The sequence below is a fragment of the Labrus mixtus genome, chromosome 2 (assembly GCF_963584025.1).
Source record: "Labrus mixtus chromosome 2, fLabMix1.1, whole genome shotgun sequence".
Lineage (NCBI taxonomy): Eukaryota > Metazoa > Chordata > Actinopteri > Labriformes > Labridae > Labrus > Labrus mixtus.
Genome location: NC_083613.1, coordinates 11165710 through 11186971, shown reverse-complemented (window position 1 = coordinate 11186971; position 21262 = coordinate 11165710). Strand labels below are relative to the sequence as shown.

General features: G+C 38.7%; 3 protein-coding genes across 3 annotated transcripts; 2 read left to right on the top strand and 1 right to left on the bottom strand.

Moving 5' to 3' along the window:
* Nucleotides 1-1772: 1772 nt before the first annotated feature.
* acp5a (acid phosphatase 5a, tartrate resistant) lies at nt 1773-3319 on the top strand. The gene is made up of 5 exons (XM_061051668.1): nt 1773-2021; nt 2108-2307; nt 2402-2526; nt 2618-2963; nt 3052-3319. Exons 1-5 carry the CDS (start codon nt 1931-1933, stop codon nt 3289-3291), a joined length of 1002 nt encoding a protein of 333 aa, XP_060907651.1. The 5' UTR covers nt 1773-1930; the 3' UTR covers nt 3292-3319.
* Nucleotides 3320-11922: 8603 nt separating this feature from the next.
* Nucleotides 11923-13226, top strand: syce2 (synaptonemal complex central element protein 2). The gene is made up of 3 exons (XM_061026634.1): nt 11923-11956; nt 12746-12876; nt 13050-13226. Exons 1-3 carry the CDS (start codon nt 11923-11925, stop codon nt 13224-13226), a joined length of 342 nt encoding a protein of 113 aa, XP_060882617.1.
* Nucleotides 13227-13555: 329 nt separating this feature from the next.
* On the bottom strand, nt 13556-19920 carry LOC132984736 (glutaryl-CoA dehydrogenase, mitochondrial-like). The gene is made up of 12 exons (XM_061051654.1): nt 19764-19920; nt 19130-19239; nt 18586-18618; nt 18328-18468; nt 17997-18059; nt 17565-17735; nt 17337-17466; nt 15480-15696; nt 15235-15338; nt 14648-14773; nt 14367-14527; nt 13556-13960 (listed from the first exon to the last, which is right to left on the bottom strand). Exons 2-12 carry the CDS (start codon nt 19230-19232, stop codon nt 13887-13889), a joined length of 1323 nt encoding a protein of 440 aa, XP_060907637.1. The 5' UTR covers nt 19233-19239; nt 19764-19920; the 3' UTR covers nt 13556-13886.
* Nucleotides 19921-21262: the final 1342 nt, after the last annotated feature.

Genomic DNA, 21262 nt, shown 5'->3' with positions numbered 1-21262 from the left:
TGTCATTAGAGAAGCACTGATACTGAGTATGACTATTCATGTCATCAACTACCATTTGTTGGATCATTGAATTTGTCCTCAAAGCTGGGAATGAAACAAGTCAATTTGAGTTTCCTTTAAGATATTCATCTCAGCTGTGTCAGGTGGAAGGTTCAGCAACAGTCACAAGTGCTGTGAGAGGCTCCTGCAGTGCCTGCAGACACTATCAGCGTGTTTAGCATGTACATAAAGCATGCATGGTCTCCATGTACAGCTTTGTGGCTCACAGACTTCAGATAGTCCTCATGACCCATGTGAGAAAACTAGGTCACTCTAGCTTCAAGTCTCAGCGCACAAGCAAATCAATTAAAAACTTAAAAGGAATACGCAGCAGTAAAAAGTGGCACCCTGCTTTGTAATTCTAAATATTTAATATGAATTTATCTGCTAAACAGTCCTTAAACTTGGAAACTGCAATGAATAGACCTACGGTATGTGAAAAACTGGATGTATTTAATTGATCAAGTGTTGCACTAAATTGTATTTTAAAATAGAAAGTAAAGTCTAAATCAAAGCAAATGAAGGCTAACATGTCCTAACTTATTGTCAGTATTTGATGAGTTCATAGAAAGGATAATACCTTTACCATGATGCAACTTTCTGAGATATTTATTATGCTTTCTCACTTACAACCAAGAAGGTCTTTCAAACTTGTTTGTAAAAGGCTCTCGGGATTCTTTGTAACGTAACTAAGAATGGCATCATTAGGTCTAAACTTTTTAAACAAGTGCCCCCAAGATAGTCTTACCTCCTGTTTGAAAAAAGCACATCACCTTTAAATCAAGCCTGTTTAGTGTATTTGTGAAATCAAATTAAGAAGTGGGCAGTTTATCTTTTGTCAGCTGACATAAAGGATTGTGAGAAAAGGGAGCAAACCTTATTCAAAATGCAATGAATAATAATAATAATAATTAAAAAAAAAGGCATTGTGAGGGATACAACAATATGACCATGCCTTGATGAATGAACTCAAAAGGCAGCATTTCTTCTTCCCAGATGATCCCAAAAGTAGAACTACGAAGATAATAAACATAAAGATGGAAAACTGTGATTAACACTGAAGTGGAAAAAAGTCCAGTCTGGACACCAGCTATAATAACCATTCAGATCACATGTGACCCAGATGACCCTTTAGTCTCAAGACTGAGTCAGGGCGTGAGCAATGTTCATGCCCCTGCAGCATGTCCTGGGGCTGGTTCTCCTGCCTCCGCCTTCTCTGGGAGTGCTGATAAAAAGGCGCAGAGGAAGAGCAGTAAGGACCGAGTGTGTCCCGTCAGGTCATCCTGAGCACACCTCACCATTTATCTGCTGTGAGTGTTTTATGTCATTGAGCTCTGACATCTTTATCTCTGCAAACTACTCTTATCTCTGAACCTATACTCTTGACAACTTGTTTACTTGTGAGGAAGACTTGTGTCTTTTATGGGAGAAGTTTGAGGCTTTGGATACATTACTTTAATATTTGTCTGTTCTGAGGCTGATTGCAGTCATTTGATCTGTGTGTTTCATTAATAACACATTTTCTTATTCAAAAGAAGCAGAGACTTCGATATTTTCTATAATAGACATGAAACTGCACCCTTAACCCTTCTCAGCCTTATCTATAGGCTTGCTCTGATTAGCCTCTATTCACTCCAGCTGGGAGAGCTTTGGGTTGTAGCCAATCACAAGTCAGCTTTACGTATAAAAACAAGTGATCATGTTGTTGTTTGGTAAGGCAGGAGGAAGGCGAGGAGGAGGAAGCAGAGGCAAGTTGTTTCATGTTCCTCTTCTGGTTTCGTTGCGTCTGCGTGTGCTGACGGTTACGGTTAAATGTCTCCTTCTCCATTCTGGTGGTGTTTTATATCTGCTGCTGACGGTTGATATGATTATTTTGCTCCTGTGTTGATAGATGGCACTTATTCTGGTATCTATCTTACTTGCTGCCATTCCTGTGGCCTACTGCTACCCTACTGCCTTCCAACAGCTGAAGGATAATGGCAGTGAGTATTGAGGGCTTTTGTAAACTTTTTCTGTTTAATTTTTGGCTCTTTTAACCTCCTAATAATGTTTTGTTTTATTTTTACAGCAAACAGAACCTCCATCAAGTTCCTGGCTGTAGGAGACTGGGGTGGAGTACCTTATCCCCCCTATATCACCGTTGTGCAGAAGGCTACTGCTCGAGAAATGAGCAATGTGGCAGAGCAGATGGGAGCTGACTTCGTTCTGGCCCTTGGTGATAACTTTTACTTCAAAGGGGTTGACAGTGTGGATTCCCCTCGGTTTAAGGTCAGTTCAGTACACCTGATGCATTCAGAATTGACAGTGTTTATGCAAAACCACTGAGGTAAGAACTTTTGTTTCCCCTTCTGATTCTTACTAGGACACGTTTGAGTCTGTGTACACTGCAAAGTCTCTGAAAGTCCCTTGGTATGTTCTTGCTGGTAATCATGACCATGCAGGAAACGTTAAAGCCCAGATTGACTACAGCAAAAAATCTGACCGCTGGTAAAGGATAACTCTTGTTTCCTAAAACGCTAATTAATTCTCATTAGAATTAAATAGAAATTATAACTTGTACCTCTTTTATCCTTTTTAGGAATTTCCCATCTTACTATTATGAGCTAAACTTCCACATCCCCAACACGGGGAAAACTTTAACAATCATCATGCTCGACACCATAATGCTGTGTGGAAATTCTGATGACTTCTTGGATCAGAAGCCAAGGGGCCCCCTTCACGCAATTGATGCTAACCGTCAACTGGTGTGGCTGCAGGAGAGGCTGGCTCGGAACAAAGCAGACTTTCTGCTGGTGGCAGGTCACTATCCTGTGTGGTCAGTGTCTGAACACGGCCCCACAGAGTGTCTCCTGCAAAGGCTTCATCCTCTGCTCATCAAATACAAAGCCACTGCATACCTCTGTGGTCATGACCACAATCTGCAGGTGGGTTCATACAACAGTGAGCAGATTTCTTGTAATACATCTGCAATAATCAATAATCCTAACCCCTTTTTGTCTTGGTCTGTTACAGTACATTGAAGAGTCGGGTGTGGGCTATGTAGTGAGCGGTGCTGGAAACTTCCTGGATCCTGATGTCCGTCACTGGAGCCATGTTCCCAAAGGGTCTGTGAAGTTCTTCACTGGCCAAGCGTCAACACTTGGAGGCTTTGTTCATGCAGAAGTTGCAAAGAACCACATGATCCTGACCTTCTACCAGGCTAAAGGCACTTCTCTCTATCGCACTGTCCTCCCCCAAAGGAACTTCAAGTAGAAATACATTTTTTATGCATTTTTTTTTTTTTTAAACTTTGGAATTAATGTTTCACAGCTATTGATGTGTACTTTTAAAAAAAAAAAAAGAGATCAAGTTTTACATGTAAGCTTAATGTATGAGAAAAATAAATGGTTTGTAAAGAATGTGGGTTGTCATCTTGTGACTTGTGGTAAGCCTGAGACGTGTGTTTTGTTAAATGCACTGAGTCATCTGCAACCTGAAACCAAATGAGAGCAAAGACTTAATGCTGAAAGGAGGGCAATAACTCCAGGCTTGTGATTTCAGGTCAAACTATAGCAGAGTATTGAACAATGCACTTACACTTGCGTGTTTTAATTATATAAGGCAATTGCAGCATTGGTTGCAAGTCATGAATACCAAAACAATGCTCACTAGTACTCTAGTTGAATGAAAAAAATCATACGGTTTAAGCAAAAACAAGACTGGAAATGCCTTTTTTATTTTTGCTCAATGGCAATTGGCCCCAAAAAAGATAAAAAATTAGATGGGTTGAGTGTGTTCATATGGACCTAGGGCCAATAAACTATATATTGTTTGTTGTAGTTATACTGAGCATCATGGGCCAAACCATGCAAACAGGGGCTGCATTGTTCCTTTGTTGCTCATTATTAGTTATTCCATGGATTTGTACTTGTGCAAATCTGGCTATAAGAAATCTTAAGGAATTTAACAAAACTATTAAACAGAGGGATCTGGTGGAAGTAATTTAATAAATGGTTTTGCGAGGAAAGTAATAAGAATTGTTGAATTCAAACATTTCCAAACTACAATAACATTATAAAAAAAGGCTTACATTTTGTCTGAGTAGTTGTCATCTTTTGTGTGCAGGGGTTAGGAGTGTAGTGGTTTGCATCAGTTAAATTAAATAGAATACATTCTAAAAATGTGTATTTTGTCACCTTGACCTGAAGTAAATGTTATATACATTGCTCCGAAATCTATGTGCAGGGTTTATACACTGACATTGTTGGCAGCTGTAGGAGGAGGATCAAGACATCCATAGTCACTGCTCTTTGCCCATCACAGAGAACCACCTGGCCAGCCAACAGAGGATTAGGCTGAATGACAGCAGATTGGCAGTGACTGCAAACAGGATAAACTCAGCCAACCAATGACAATTAACCTGGCGGTTAACAGGGGGCGGGGGAACAGAGACCCAGAACAGACTGGTTTCTAATTTTACTCCATCCTCATGCTGACAGGCTGAAATATTTAGCCATAGTGTTTTTAATGTAAGCAGGTTTTTTGGTCTCAACTTTTCATTCTGTATCCAGAAAAAGAAAGATGCACAAGTTTTGCAAAAGGCCACTGTGCATTGGTTAATAATTTTGCAATACAGGCCAGGACAATCTATACGTTATTTGGGGTATTTTATAATACACGTGGGAAATGTTCATCCTTTTTGTTGTACTATACGTTTAACCATTGTCTGATACAATAGTGTGAGTTATTCTTAGTGTGTGTTTTCCTGATCCAATTCAGCTGAATTACAATCTGTTGGTGTCATGCTTTGTCAGACTGAGAGTTGGACCAACAGAACTGAATCGGTGCCAGTAAGAAATCGGTCGAGGATAAGCTGACACCTGAAGGTAAAGGGCAGGTAAGGATCACTTAACCCGACTGACGTAACTCACTGCGGACCAAATAAAGCCTCTCAGAGTTGCACATCAGGACACAGACTGATGACGAGACACTTTGTACATTTAGAACACATGCATGTCTGTGATGATTACTCACCTGCAGAGGTCCTCAGTGTTTTTGCATGGGCTTCCCACCCTCTTATGAGCAGGTATTCATTCACAAGAATTCTAAAACTACTTTATCTGAACCCACATTTTAGAAACACTGGCCAAAATGACTAACACAAGCACACAGACAAACTGTATTAGCAAAGAGAGTAACTGGGTCACAAGTTGAAACTAACCCTGACAAATGTGTCTCTGAGCAGTTTTACAGGGGTAAGACCCAGTTAATATGTTGCATCCTGTCTGAAGTTTTCAAGCCTGACATTTTGATTCAGACAATGGCAGCTCAGTAATTCTGCACTCAATAAGTCCACTTTCAAATCCAGATATTCATTTTTAATGCTTGAAATGTCTCCCCCAAAAGATGTGCAGAAGAGAAAGGCTATTTAGACTCCTTGATTATGTTAGCAAGTATAGCATATGCAGCTAAATCATGGGCTTTGTTTGACCGTATTCACCATCACAGACACATAATAGGATCTATCACAGCTCCCTTAAAAGGAAGTTAAAATTCAGCAAACCTTTATATTGCTTTTATAAGTTTTTTTTCCATACAACTGGAGGGAAATAAGAGAGCAGGGGAGAGAGAGGAACAGATGGCCAGCAAAAATGTCTTGACTGGTCACTAACCCAGACTATTTAAATGTTCAGAGAAGTCATTTAAGATGTCACCTGGCTAACTGAGTAATCCTACTCAACTATATTTCTCTCTCTGGTAGCTTTGCTGTACAGTAGTTCATCTTCCTCCAGAGTGAATTAATTTCAAGTAAGCCATGCTCTCAAAATAGCCTGGTGTTCCCAACACTGTCCGTTGGCCGTATTCATGATCCACTAGAAGGTCTGAGAGCTTACCTCTTCAGCTGACTTGCTTTGAGTCTTTATTGGCTCCACCTTAAATCCTAACCCCTGAATTGAAGAGCACATGTGCCACCACGGCTACTCCCACGGTGTCAAAGGGGAGTAAGGGGCACAAAAACCTACTGCCTAGGGTAATAGGGATTAGTACCTTCTAGCTTCTCTCCAGTCAGAACTGGATATTTATATTTGCCATTTAACGATTTTCTTAAATAAATCTAATCTGATTTTTTTTTCTAAGGAGGGATAAAATCTTACATTTTTCAAAGTGTAAGCCTTTTTAATATGTGTTAATGGTTCAAAAACCTCTGGAAAACATGATTAAATGTTTGAATTGAAATGAAGTCTCCTGTGAAGACCTTTCAGTTTTTGTTGAGTTTGGGGACCCCTTTGGACAAAAGTAACATCTCATCTGTTTTGTCTGTTTTGTCCTGTGCCTGCATATGTAGAGTTGTTTCCCAAACAAATCTCAGTCTGCCTTTTTTTGTTTACCGCCAAATGTATCACTCACGGTGAATCTTTGCTGATGAAAATGTAAAATACTTTTTTAACTGCTTGTTGTATCTCAAACACCTAAATATATATTAAATATTACTGTATAGAAAATGTAAATGGTCTATGTTGTCACAGATTTAAGGCAGTTGCCTAGCATCTTGAATAAACATCTTATGTCATTATAAGGCATATTTAGGACAGATACTATATTCCCTCATTCTGCTTTGTCCCTGGAGGTATGTGACATTGCATTTTTCCAACTACGTCTGATCAGGAAGAAGACCATGGGCGAGAGAAATACTGAGATTTCTCAAGTGAAATAAGGTAGACTTGTTACTTTGGCAGAGAATGGTTCATTCCTGAACACTAAGATGTCTCTTTAAGATGTCTCTTTTGGCCTGAGGAGAAAATAGGTTTGCATGTGTATAATGTACCAGAGATTAAAAGATGCCACTGAAGGGGCTGGATCAAAAGTATTGAAATTATTTTATACAATTATTGAAACAATTTACCATTTAGCGATATTATTATTAATCTCATGGAAGTCAAAGCTGGTCAAGCAGTTGTTGCATTTGTTTTTCTTTGTTGCAAACTTCACCATCTGTTAATTGGATATGTTAAGTTGGATGTCACTCTCTAATCACATAGCTGTTTTTCCCTTTTGTTGGCCAATCACAACATGTAAAACAGTAAATTTAAAATGATGACTTCTTCCCACGCTGCCAATGCTGTTAGGCCGAAAACAAGTTTTCTTGCACAACTGATGCTGCTCTGCACTTACATCTGACACACTGTTGCATTGATTGAACTCTCTGCTTCTTCTTTACTTTTCTCTCAACACTCTTCAAACTCGATGGCTTTCTTTGCACACCTTGCCGTGTATCGAAATAATCCTGTTACACAAACAGAATAATAATGAAAGTTTCTTTAGTCTGTCCACTCAGATTGAGCGGCTGCTCTCTGATTGTCTAATTCCTCGGCTCAAAAGTAATAAAAGGATGGTGTATTAAAGGCTAAGCTGCCCATCTAATCTTCTCTCCCTAATCTCCTCTGCTTGCTAACAGACACTCTGGGTTTTACGGATGGGATGAGCAATGTTAACTGGATGAGTTGCCCAAAATAATTCAATATTAAAAATACAATGTTAATACCTTGACGCTTGTCTAGAGACATGAGATAATGCGAAATAAACATGCCCAAATGTGTGTGTGCATGTGAGAGAGGGAGGGGTGTTCATGGGCATTCGTGTGCTTTTAATATCCCAGGATTTCTGCATCTCAGCCAATCCTGCTTAAAATGGATCTGTCTTTTTGAGTTGTGTAACAATGTGTGTTTCATCTGATTCCAACAAGCAAAATAGAGAGCCACATGCCTCCTGTAGTGACATCATAAAAGCACTATTAATTCAAAACTTTAAACAAATAATACTTGAGAAATTCACATACCAATATTAAGGCAGCACATTTGTCAAACGTGTGCTACTTTGATTGATTCACCACAGATGCCCAGATAAAAATATTTTTTACTTGGATTTATTGTCATTATAATAATAAATTTTCAAATATAAAGAAGTGGAGATGTCCTGTCTATGTCTTTCATTGTATACTGAATAAGGTCAGGCAGTCACGTGAATGCGCTCACCTGCACTAACTGAATTAACTTCACCCTATTAGTTGTTGCGTTAGGCCAATCCTCCTAAGGACCAGAAATATATTTAGCATCTGAATAAGATTGAGACACAGGTGTCAGCTAACATTGCCTTAGCGGACACCAGCATTGAAGTTCATTTGATTGCGCTCTCTTTATCATTTCCCTTCAGGTATTCATATTACAGGATATTCTGAGAATGCACTTTATGTTACTTTTAGAATAAGTCTTTAAAACAATGACTCAACCTGTCCTTCACACCTGAGATATTTAAACAATTACAATAATGGCCAAGAAAGAATTCATTTAAAGTTTTTAATCATTGTATACTGAATAAGGTCACAGGCTCAGACTCTGCACTGAATTCCATCTAAAGTTTTTCATACCAGGTAAAGATTCAATATAAAAATCAATGTATGATGATGGACATATGGGCAGTAACAGGGACAAAGTCATGATGCTAACTTGGCACAAATCTGCTGGGAAAACAAACAAGTGAAGACCAGCCAACTGAGAGTCCCTGACTCTTGACTTAAGAAAGTTATTGTTTCAGTCTTTGTCAAAAGCAGACAATATTTGCTCCAACAGAAGTAAATCCTTGCAATCCAGATACGCCTTGATCACTGCTTGGGAATGAATCCAGTCAGACACAAAGTAAGTCTTTGATTTAGCTGGATTTGTGACACACACAAGAATTTTTGAATACTTGGAACATTGTCTTCTTATAAGGGATGAACGTACTGCAGAGGTGATGAGGAGCTTAAGAGGCTCAACTAAAGACGAAGGAAGTGTGACCCAGAGATGTGCAACACGAACACTGTCTTCGATCCTTTATGCTCTCTCAAGCATCAGTCTCTCTCGGGATTTGCTGATTTAAAGATGGGCTGTTGCTGCTGAGAGCAGTGGGAAAAAACGAGGGTATGTATGGCATGACATTCATCAGAGGGCTGGATAGTGGGCTCTCATTCGGGGGACTCATTGGGATGATGACATCATCCTGGTCCCACACATGGAAGGCATTTGGGTGGGAGTGGGTGAGGGCCGATGGCATGTGCAGTGGGCTGAGTCCTTCCATTTCTCCCTCTTTTTTCATGTCCTCTTCAACTGGGCCCAGCAAGCAGTCTGAGGGCAGACAAGAGAGTATGGGATAGAAAGCATGTATTTCTCTTAATGAGGCCCATAACAATGCAAACTGTCTTTTAAAATGTCCTCAACTGTTTTTTTAATAATAAAGCAAGGCTGCTATTTCAGAAAATCCCACTAATCAACTCTTCTTAATGATTGGTGCTCATTTGTCCATCTCCAGAGAAACTACAAATTTGAAAATGTTTTTCTGTTTTGTCACCTTGTCAGAATCATTAAATGATATTCCATGCAGTGACATAATATTTTCTCTTCTTTAGCGTTTGATCCCAAAATCAATAAGCAGATTTAACACAGTTTTCAGATTTTGTTGGTATGACACAAAAACCCCAAATCAAACAAATGTGGTCAAAGAATACACTACATTACCCAAATCACTGTAATGCAGGTTTTCAACTACAATAACTTTTCTATGTGCATTATTAAAACATGTTTAAATAAAACAGAGTTTTACTCAATCTGTTTGGAAGTAATCCTTGTGTTAAATGTTTTTCAGTGCATAGAGTACTTGCAAAATTAATCTTATTTTGTCAAAATTCAGTCAATGCAGTGTTCCTGAGAGTGAACTGTGAAGAGATGTGGAGGATGCATTATACACCACCGCTCAATAAGTCTTTTTGTTGCCCTCTCTAATTTAATTGTGTATCAACAAACCTGCACAATATTGTCAAACTTATATGATAGATGCACAAGGCTAAACAGCACACAAGTACATGACTGTTAAAGGGTTGCCAGGTTACCAAGGATTATGATGTAAAGCCATTGCTTAGACAGTTTACAGCTACCTCTATTAGACTTGAGTACCTGTAATATCCAGCATGAGGTCTTTGATGAGGTGACCCACTATAGCATAAGCCACAGTAACCACCACAAGAGCCGCCATCACAAGGTAGAGAACAGATTTGGGTAGCTGGATAATGTCCCTAGCAGGAGGCCTGTACTCCTTGTAGAGTGGCTCCACATTATGAACCAAGTACTGGAAGGAAAGTCGTCCTTCATCCGTGATGTTAAAGTTCTCCATATTTCCACAGTCGGAGCCTCCGCTTCCCCCGATGAGTAGTAATTATTCCATGTTATTCAAAGTAAAAACATTCCTAATTTAATTGATCCAAATGCTGAGGTGTCGCTCCTTGTTTTGCAGAGAGGTGGAGTCACAGAGTACTATTTGAATTAAAAAAATACATGTATTTTGTATTAATAAACTTACTTTAAATTAAACATATGGTAGGTTGTAATACAAATGTATTGAAGCAGCATTTTGAATTTACACTTTTTATCATTCAAAAGGTGTAGTTACTTTTCTAACATGATAATAGGACAATGAATCATTTCACCCACCTTTATGCACCAAGTTTTTGCAAATTCCAGAGTATGTACATTTGGATATAAGCAGTTCTCTTTGCCTAACATGCGTCTAACGAGTGGTTGAATTCCTTTAGGATCATGTTGTCATCATCTGTTCCTCTTCCACCAGACATCAGGACAACCTTTCAGTCAGACTCTGTGCCGGGCTCTGCTGTTTTATCTGCTGAAATAATCCAGGCTGCGGGCGGGGACAAACAGAAGCAGAAGGGAGGAAGGGAGGGATTACAACCTCCAATCACAGCAACAACCAATCAATCCCTCATCATCATCCCATCTCACACGGATTACTTAATCCACAGCAAACAATCTGAGTAAATTCTATAACCCCCCCCCCAATCCCAACACTCTCTCTCTCTTACCCACACAAACACACACACACACACACACACACACACACACACACACACACACACACACACACGAAATTACCATTCATTAAAAACATTTTCAAAATTTCCTGACATTTCTTGAGAAATATTATATCTCCTAGCCCTTCTGCATAAATCACTTCATCTTCCTTTAAACGTTTTCCTTCATATTTAATTGGACACATGATGCTTTGCAGTTTTAGCCTTTATTCTTATTCTAATTGGTTTATTATTGATTTGTTTGTTTTAGCTGAAAAGAAGCAAAGTGCAGAAGTACTTAAAATTAAAAAAAATGTTTACTACCATTTTTCCCTGGAAATATAACTCCTCTAATTCAAAAATGTAGTTCAATTGAAAATAGAAAATAAGAATTGATTATTATCTCCAAAAGGAATTCGCAATACTTTGATAGGAAAAGGAGTAAATTAGTGCAAACTAGTGGTCCTACTTCTAGCTCACATTCACCAGGTGAGACTATCAATCCTTTCAACAATATACTCATACATGTTATATAAGGTCTCTGCGGGTCTGAGACGACAAATAAATAACGTGTTAACCTTTAATATTTACAGTCTTAATGTTAATATTACGACAACAGTTTGTTTTTATCAACTATAGAAGAGTGTTAGCACCAGGTTAGCACATAAGCTAACACATTGACGACAACAATGTAATTTATTAAAGCTATCTTAACATTTTCTGTAGGTATTTTTTAAATGTGATGCTACATAGTTTCTTTTAACTACACAACTATATTCATTGTGTTTGAACATATGGAGCTAAGTGTAATTTAACCTTTTACAAACAATGTTAACCATGGCTGTAGCTTTTAGCCATCAACTCAGATTGTTGGGGTTTTTATGCATTGTAGCAGTTCATTAAATTTGTAAATATTCACTCCTCAGATGACTGAAATCTGTGTGTTTTAATCAGTTTTGTGTTTTTGAAGGTTAATTCATATTTCTGTGTGCCTGAGGAGACTGTTCCGGATGGATTATTTCTTTGACCTGACCTCTGAGTCCAGTCCGAGGGACGACCATGGAGATCCACACATTGTAAACTCTCATCATATCATTTACTCCCAGAACATTGAAAATAAAGTATATAATATGGTAGTCTCAATACTCCTGACGAGAAACACGAAGAAGATAGTGTGAAATGTTTTCTAGTAACCAGATGTCGCAGCATTCATGTGAAAACCATAAATGGATGTCAATACCATAATTAGAAAATATACTTGACAATAAAATGTTTAACAACTAACAATTAACAACTAGGGACTTTTTCCGATTTCATTTCTAGTGCCTGTCTTTGATGGTAGGCCTGTCGTAACCTAGCAACCAAACTAAGCAATGTAGGCTACAGCAAGAAGGGCATCTTAAGAGTGCTGCACACCCTCCACTAAAATGAATACACTTAATCAACTGCATTTCAAATAGATATAGGGTTAGGTGTCTGAAAACGGAATAAAAACACATAGACTTTTGTAACTTCCATTGGCATCTTAGATATTAAATATGGGAAATGTAGTATCATCATTCAAGAAATCGTTTTTGCAACAGTTCACCCTTACTGTTATTCATTGCAGTCTTGGTGACAATGAAAAACTTCATGAATGTTATTTTCATTGTGCTTTCCAAACAGATAGAAGATTCTTGTGATCTGCAGAGAGAGACGTCCTCAATTGTGGGCATCGCTGAGATTCAAGAGCAGAATACCAGGTATCCTCATAAACCAATCAACACACTGTAGATGTAATTATTAATGTTTCTGACCGTACTGTCCATTTAGGCTGAAACAATATTCAGTAAGTCAATATATTTTGTAGCTCAAGCATAGGTGAGATCAGCAGAAGAGCTCAGGAACTGGTGCTAAAGATAAATGACAGCCGCACCAGTGACCAGAAAGTGATGGACAGCTTTCAGGAGAAATTAGTAGAAAAGGTATAAGAACTTCTTCACACGTCTGGTCCACTTCTCTTTCAAAATTAGTTATGTATTCCTTTCATGTTTTAAATGAATGAACTCATTTCCTGAGTCCTGATTTTCTGTGTATTTTGTGCTGTCCCTGTAATAATAAACATTTATACTTTGTCCATTCACAATTTAACCCCTAGGTGACAGAGATGAAGGAGCACATGTACACAGTCTATGAAGAGAACAGTAATGTGATGCAGGTAAAGCTGCAGGAGTTGTCAGAGGTGCTGGAGAGCTGCACTAAACTCAAAAAGGAGCTGATTGAAGCCAGCCAGGGACTGGCAAGACTCAGAGAGGGACTAGCCATTAGTAAATAATTGTGTCTTATCTCTGTATCATTCTGAATCAGTTTAAGTGTTTGCTAATTGTTATTTATAAACTGCATTTAGAGAAGACGACTTTGTGATAACTCATTTTGTTTTTCTCTTCTTGTTTTTTCAAGAATGTACATAGTTGACAGTGTCATATTTTGAGGACAATAGTTCAAGTTACAGCTAATTAATTAATAAAAACAGCAGCAAGATTATTAGATAATATCACACATTGTTTGTGCATTTTTTAAATCTTAATTTTCAATGTACCACATTCCTTCAGACCTGCAGGAAGGATAATACGATAACATTGTAAAATTGTAACCATTAAATCTGACACAGAATGTCAACTTCATATTCATTTATTTACACATTTAATTATACTAAAAATATTGTCTCATTATGCAGCTTGTACATGCACCTGACTAATATGTACCTGACCTTTATTTCAGACATCTAAACTGTACAAATATCCTCACAGATGGACCCATTGCTTCTACCAAACAAGAGGCAGTAATAGAGGGGTCCCATCAGTTGGAGAAAAAAAAGTATAGAGGTATATATGATTTATCCCACTTGACAAAGAGTTTCTCAGAGGGCAGATTTACAGGTAGCATGACACAAAATCGATATAAAGTCCATCTGAAGAATCCGTTGAGAGGATCTTTACTTTTCAACAGTAAAAGACTGCAGTCCTGTGATGGCTCTGCCCAGGATCAGGGCATGGATATCATGTGTTCCTGAAAAATAATGAAAGAAATGTTTAAACCAATTGTGTTCCAATCAAGAGTCATTTGATTTGTCAGAAAATAAAATCTGCATTTTTCTAAAACAAAGGTGGTATTTTTCAATCCTAAAATAGTTCAACTTCCTTTTGCAGTTTTTATTTTTTACTGGCAACATAAAACCTAAAAGTTCATTTAGATTAACTCAAACCACAGACTTTGCATAATTAAAAATCAAAGGTGAGTTCCTTTGTCATAATTGTCAACATGTAAAAATGTGTGCACTGCTGACCTCCTGTGGTGAGTGCATGTAGTTGCAGCTAAAGTTTCAAATCATTGCTCCAACACAGCTCTCTGTTTGGTACTTCTTTTTTTAAATAAGACATATTAAGACAAGGTGTATCCACTGGTGTGTGCCTACCCTCGTATGTGTTGACGGCCTCCAGGTTCATGACGTGACGGATAATGTGGTACTCATCTGCGATGCCGTTTCCTCCCAGCATGTCCCTCGCTTGTCTGGCAATATCCAGAGCTTTGCCACAGCTATTCCTCTTTAGCATGGAGATCATCTCTGGTGCTGCTCTATAAGGAGAAGATTTCACACATTACAGAGCAAATCTTTAAACCTATTTGTAAAAGAATGGATGTGTGGTCAACAGAGGCCAAAGGTTAAAGGCCTTTAAAAACATAATAAAGACTCACTTCTTCTCATCTATAAGTCTTCCCAGGGCCAGACTTGACTGAAGCCCAAGGGTGATTTCTGTCAGCATGTCGGCCATTTTCTTCTGCATGAGCTGGTTCCTGGCCAGTGGCACCCCAAACTGGATTCTGATCACAAGATAGAAAGAAATGAAATACAATCCACATAAGAAGTGCTGAAGGTGGCATAACACAAGGACAAAATCTGTACTGTGTAGCAATGCTTTTTCTTACTTTTTTGAAAAATGCCTGAAAGGTCTGTAAAGCTGTGTGACCTTGACATTAGTTACAATAGTTGTTCCCTAATGTTTTTTTCTGGGTTGGCAAATGAAGATATTTTCGAGTTTCCATTGCAATTACTATTTTGGCTTCTCAGGATCATGAAAACAAGATAATTGAGATGAAGTGATTATTGTGCTGCATGCCGAGTTGTGCTCGTTTTGTCCATAGGTTTTTTCATGTTGTTCTAATTTTCAAGTGCTTGTTGTTCTAATTTGGGCATAATAGTACATCCCCACTGCCTGTTATGTTAATATCAATCAAAACGAATCAGTCACTTTGGGAATCACAGGAACTGTAATGTAATGTACCTGTCCAGAGTGTACTGTCGGGCAGCATGGAAGCAGAATTCAGCAGCTCCCAGAGCTCCCCATGCAATACCATAGCGGGCATTGTTCAGACAGCCAAAGGGACCCTGTTCACAGTGGTCGACAGGAAAAAGAAAAAGTAATACAACACAATGAGTAACAACAATGTAGTAATATTAAAGTGAGTTATATACGGTTTTGTTGGATTTGAACCTTATGTCATGTAAGAGGCCTCAAACTGCACTTACAGCTAAACCAGAGACGTTGGGCAGTAGGTTCTCCTGGGGAACTTCCACTTCATCCATCACGATCATTCCGGTAGCTGACGCTCTCAGCGAGAACTTGCCCTCGATCTTGGGGGTGGAAAGACCCTTCATTCCACGCTCCAAGATGAAACCCCGCACTCTGCCATCATCACACTTTGCCCACACCACTGCAATGTCTGCAACGGGGGAATTTGTGATCCTGTCAGAGGAAAGGGGCAGGTGTTAATGATTTCCATCTTTAAATGAATAGTTGGACATCCAAGTGGTTCCCTGGTCATTTTAGAATTAACCCAAAGATTGTACTGTTTGCTTTTAAATGGGTTAGCACCACTCTACATTTCTAACCTCTTGCAAGTCTATATACCCCTTGAGCTCTTTCATGTCTGTTGATTAGCTTCTTGTCCCTTGAAAACCGAGGGTTCTTGTGCCTTCTCGGGAGTGGCCCCAACATTTTGGAACAAGCAGACCACCGAAGTAAGAATGTCCCCCACCTGTAGACTGTAACCTTACAAATCTGTAAATCGTGCCTCAAAACTAATTTTTTATTCTTTGGATATTGACCTAGTCTGAGAGTCTTTGTCGTTCTCTTTTTATTCTTTTAGGTACTGTATCTTTAGTTGTTTCACATGCGTTTGAACTGACCTAAATGCCAGTCTTTTTCTACCCTACCTCCCAAGAAGGTAGCATGCTTTGTCAACTCCTCTGAAGTTAACAACAAAATCTATCTGGGTTTTTTTGTACATACAGTAACACTGTAGTAACACTTCTTTTCATAATTCCCAAAATACCAGATGCCCATCTGCAGACTCTTTGATTTGAGTCCATGGTTGGATACAGCAGACAGAGGCATAGATATTTTACCCCACCTTATCATCAAAAACTATTTAAAACACTGGGACGGAATACATTTTCCCTCAGTTTAATCTTATCATCCCTCCCAGCCACCCTGGTGGGATCTTTTATTTTGTACTTGTTGTGCATGGTGTGTGTAGCATCCTGTACTCAGCTCACAGCTGGACCAATCACCATAATGAGAAATCTATTCTATCAACTGCTACTGACTATCATACTGACCAGAGATCAACACGTAGTCTGAAAGTGCAACTCTAAAAAGAGTTAAGAAGACAACGAGATGGCAATGTCTCCAACCAGCAGCTGCAGAAAAACAATCTGTTTGATTATCTCTGCTAGGCTTTAATCCTAAGAGAGCTTGAGCATCGCGAGAGAAAGGCCAGAGGAAGAGGAGTGAAATCACGCCATGGATGACACCTCAGACTTCTTATGTTCAACTTCTTGCAAATTGTAACATGGATATTTGTCCCATTTCATTGATCTGATGTTTTAAGCCTTAAGAATTTAGGGAACAGCCCTTTAACTCTTATTGACTCTATCTATCCTAGACTATATTATCTATCCTTTACATTTTTATTCTAGTATTAGAAGCCTTTCACAGTGTTACGTACAAGTTCAACAGTATACAGGAAATGTAATATCACTTAAAATTGAATTGGGGGGTTAGTTACCAGATTAGTTTTTTATATTTAAGATAGTGAACTCTATTTACTACTAGCGAAATCAGGTAACCAATATTTTTCTTAACATTTATGCCTGTATGCTAAAGGATCTTTCATGGTGTTCAAGGCTTACAATCCTGTTGATTATCTTTACACAGTCTCTGATCCATTTCAGTGTGACACCAAGGGAAATGAAAAATCTCAGTCTATGTTATCTTCACAGTTGACATGACTGCATGAGTGCAGGGAGGGTCAATCATGTGAAATTCTGTGTATTTTTGTGTTGTTTTTGAGGATGGAGGGAGGTAAGGAGGGTGCAGCTTACCAAGTTTTGGCTCCACTGATGCTGAAGGTGCCACTGGACGGGTTGTATTTGGCCTTGGTCTCCATACCGCTGGGGTCACTGCCGTGGTTCGGCTCTGTTAAGCCAAAACAGCCCAGGATTTCTCCACGAGCTGCATGAAAAATGAAAAAAATAAATTAAAGACAATCTTGAGACTGCCCTTTGTCATTTTAAGAAGTCATAAACCACTGCAGAAAATGCCGTTCTCACCTAGTCGGGGCAGGTACTTCTCCTTTTGGGCATTTGTGCCATAAGCATTGATCGGGTGCATGACCAATGAAGACTGGACACTCATGACGGACCGATATCCACTGTCCACTCTCTCAACCTCTCTTGCAATTAAACCATATGCCACGTAACTGGTGCCAGCACAGCCGTACCCTGCACGGTAAATAAAAGTGTCACATTCTACATGTAATTGTTATCCAACATGACCCAACATTGGTGATGTTTTGAAGAGGCTTAAAAAGGAAATAAATACACTCAAAACACTTGGACGTCACATAAAATTCAAAGTCATTGTTCTCTAAACAAAGGCCTATGGTTCTCCATCCTAATATTATAATTGTTCATCTGTCTTAAATTGTAAAACTGTAAGAGAGATTACGATGTATAATGTACTTTAGTTTTGTTCCTGCTTACCTTTAATAGTTGGGCCTAAGACGCCCAGCTCTCCCATCTCTGAAACAATCTCACGATGGAAGTCTGTAGACAAATGTGAGCATGTTGGGAAAAGGAAAACTGATTGTAAAACGCAAAAGTATACACCTTTTACACACAAATCATTTTCTTACAGTATGAGCTGAGGAAATGAGTTTAATAGCCATAACCTAAACCTGGATTATCATCCATGTTTTGGTGACAATTCCCCCCCATTAACTCCACTTAAAGATCCTATGAGTTTAATAGAATAGATCTAAATAGTCTAACTCAGACATTATTCCATATGCTCTGATAATGGGTGTTTGCTTACGCTCATTTCTGTTAGCCATGAGAATGCGGGGCATGAGTTTCTCCTGGCAGTAGTCACGGAAGGAATCTCGGATCATGATCTCCTCCTCTGTCAGCTGACCCTCCAGACTCAGAGCGTCCCGCCAGTCAAATGACACCTTCGCTGAGGGTGAAAAGGTGTATACACACACACAGTGGTTATGTCACTGTTACATGTGGTATACAGAACATGTGAAGGTATCCAAACAGACAAGGTTGAACTCGTTAAAGTTTCACTTACGTGCCTTTGCTGGCTTTTTGGTTTCTTCAGCATCTAAAGTAAGGGGGGAAAGTATATGACATATTCAACGGATTACTCATCTGCATACAAAAGATAAACAACTTGTTCATCTGCAAACCATTTCTTTGTTAACACAAATGAAGACATATTGTTCTACTTCAATAGAGTTCTTTATCTCCCAAATGGCTATCATTCTAAACTTCATCTTACTATTTTTTTGGTGAATCTAGAGCAGGGATGGGCAACTTTGGTCACGGCAAGGGCCACATTCATTTAATTCTGACTGCCAGAGGGCCAAATTGTAGAATACAAAAACGATTACAGTCAATTATGTCTGAAATTTAACTCAACATATGCCAGTGATCAAATATTATTATGGACATATTTCTGGTTTTCATGATTTCATGGCAGATTTTGTCACGTTTTGATATATAAAAATTGACCTGAGGGCCACATTGAGGGTTGACGAGGGCCGCATGTGGCCCCCGGGCCGCCAGTTGCCCACCCCTGATCTAGAGAGTTGATCAAAGAATTCAAAATGTACCTTGTGGAGCTGCAGCAGCTGTGCCCTGGGCTCTGGACGCAGTAACAGCAGCACATCTGTGGCTGCTGGATAGCAGACGAGTGACAGCACCTCTGAGAGCCATGTCTTCACTAAGCATAGAAGGAAGGAGAGACAACATTTTAGAAGTCGTTATATTTAAAATGTCTATAAACACAATGCCATTCTGATGTTCTGCACAACATCCAACACTGTTGTGTAACAACCACATTGTGTCACAACAATGTGAGGGGAGTTAGGCTACCTGTCCAATTTAAATTAGGCACGTTAAAAAAAATATATAAAGCACAGGGTAATTCCTTCTTTCCTTTGTTAAGTGCTTTTCCGCACCCTTATCCACACATGTTTACATTGTATTATTATCATAACCTCATTCAAGGAAGAAAAAAAGAAGTAGGCTATGGGAATTTTTTTTTTGCACAAACTTAAGAAGCAAGTTTTAAACTTTTTCCCCCTCTGATCAATGCACTGAAAAGAAGATTAAACTGAGGGCTTGTTTTCATAAACTTTCAAGAGAATTGTTCAATTGCCCTGTATCAAATGGACCATGCAACAGTTCCAACATTAAAACATTTTTTTTATACAATTGTGATCCAGAGATCCACCTGAACATTACCTGTGTTTCTTCGCTTGGCTGACCTTCGTATCCGAGGGTTTTTCCAAAGTACTTCGGGTGAGAAAGGTTGCTTAAATAATTTTTCACCCGGCGTAACGTCACAGAGATACATAACATATCACATGGGAGCTCCTGTCCTCCATGAAGGATGTGGCAAAACACACAGGAATCCATAGCAAGAGGCATGTATGGGCAATGTATGGGAGTTACGCAACTATCGGAGGACTGCCTTTGGCGAAAGAAATAATACATTTATTAAACCTGCTCGGGGAGCTTGTCTAGTTGGATTGTATCAGGCCGTTTTCTGTACCATGCAATGCACACTTTTTTTTTTTTTTTAGTTTTAGTCGGTGAGGGATCGAAATCGTCAACAGATTTCCACACTCAAAATGGCGTTTCAAGACTACTTGATCAATGTAAAGTGAGGAGGGTGTCGGCCCACGCCCTTTTAGCTCATTGGCTGGTAAATGAAGCAGCCGTGTAGAGGGAGGGAGAAGTCTACTCTGCATGTGAGTGTGTACCAAACTTTACAAAGTGTGGCTTAGCTGAACATGAAGTTCACTTCACCCCTGAAGACAAAACAAATATATTTGGCTAAGCTGTAAACATAACACCAATGATTTTATCATATGAATGTGTCCAAGCTCATTAAAAACGCTTTATATTCTTATTTTAATTTAATTTGTCCTTTGACCTAACTTGTTATACCACTTTTTAATGATGATTTAATGATTAACACAATGCTGGTCTCTAGATGTTCATCTTAAAGATGTGTGTGTTTTATGATTAGAAGAAATGTCATTGGATCTGTTTTTAATGTGTGTGTGTGTGTGTGTGTGTGTGTGTGTGTCACCCAAAGTCATACTGTGCATGTCTTCTATGAATACTTAAAAGGAGCCTTGTAACAAAAGGCTTTTCTATTGTTTTCGCTGAGTCAGAGTATCCTATACTGCACAATCCTTAAGTGTCTCCTATGTCATGAGTTTTCCAGGAAATTGTTTTTTTTTCATCAGTGTTAGAAACTGTGTTTTAGTAGTATTAAGGACGTGCTCATATCCATACATAAAATGTAAAAAATATAATTTACAATTATTCAAATTATATTTAGGCCTATGTATGATAAGAAAGACTATTGCGATATAATATTTTGGACCTGCAGTCACATATTGTTATTACTTGTAATCATTGATTGTGTTTTGGTCAATGACTCCTATACTTCTGAGTAGGTTTATCCAGCAACACAAATTACACTTATCAAGAGATTAGTTTGAAAAGATAGAAAAGATCATAAACAACAATTTTCACTTCAGCTGTGTAATACACTCGAGGTCTACTTCATTTTAGACTATATGATCTAATATCATTCAACAACTTCCCTGAGAGTGTATCATTTCTTAGTGGTGGTTTTGCACTGGGGTTCCTTAAAATTGTTTTTTTTTTTATTGCACCTCAAATAAAGTATAAGACAAAGTATTATGGAACCCCTCTCAATATAATTC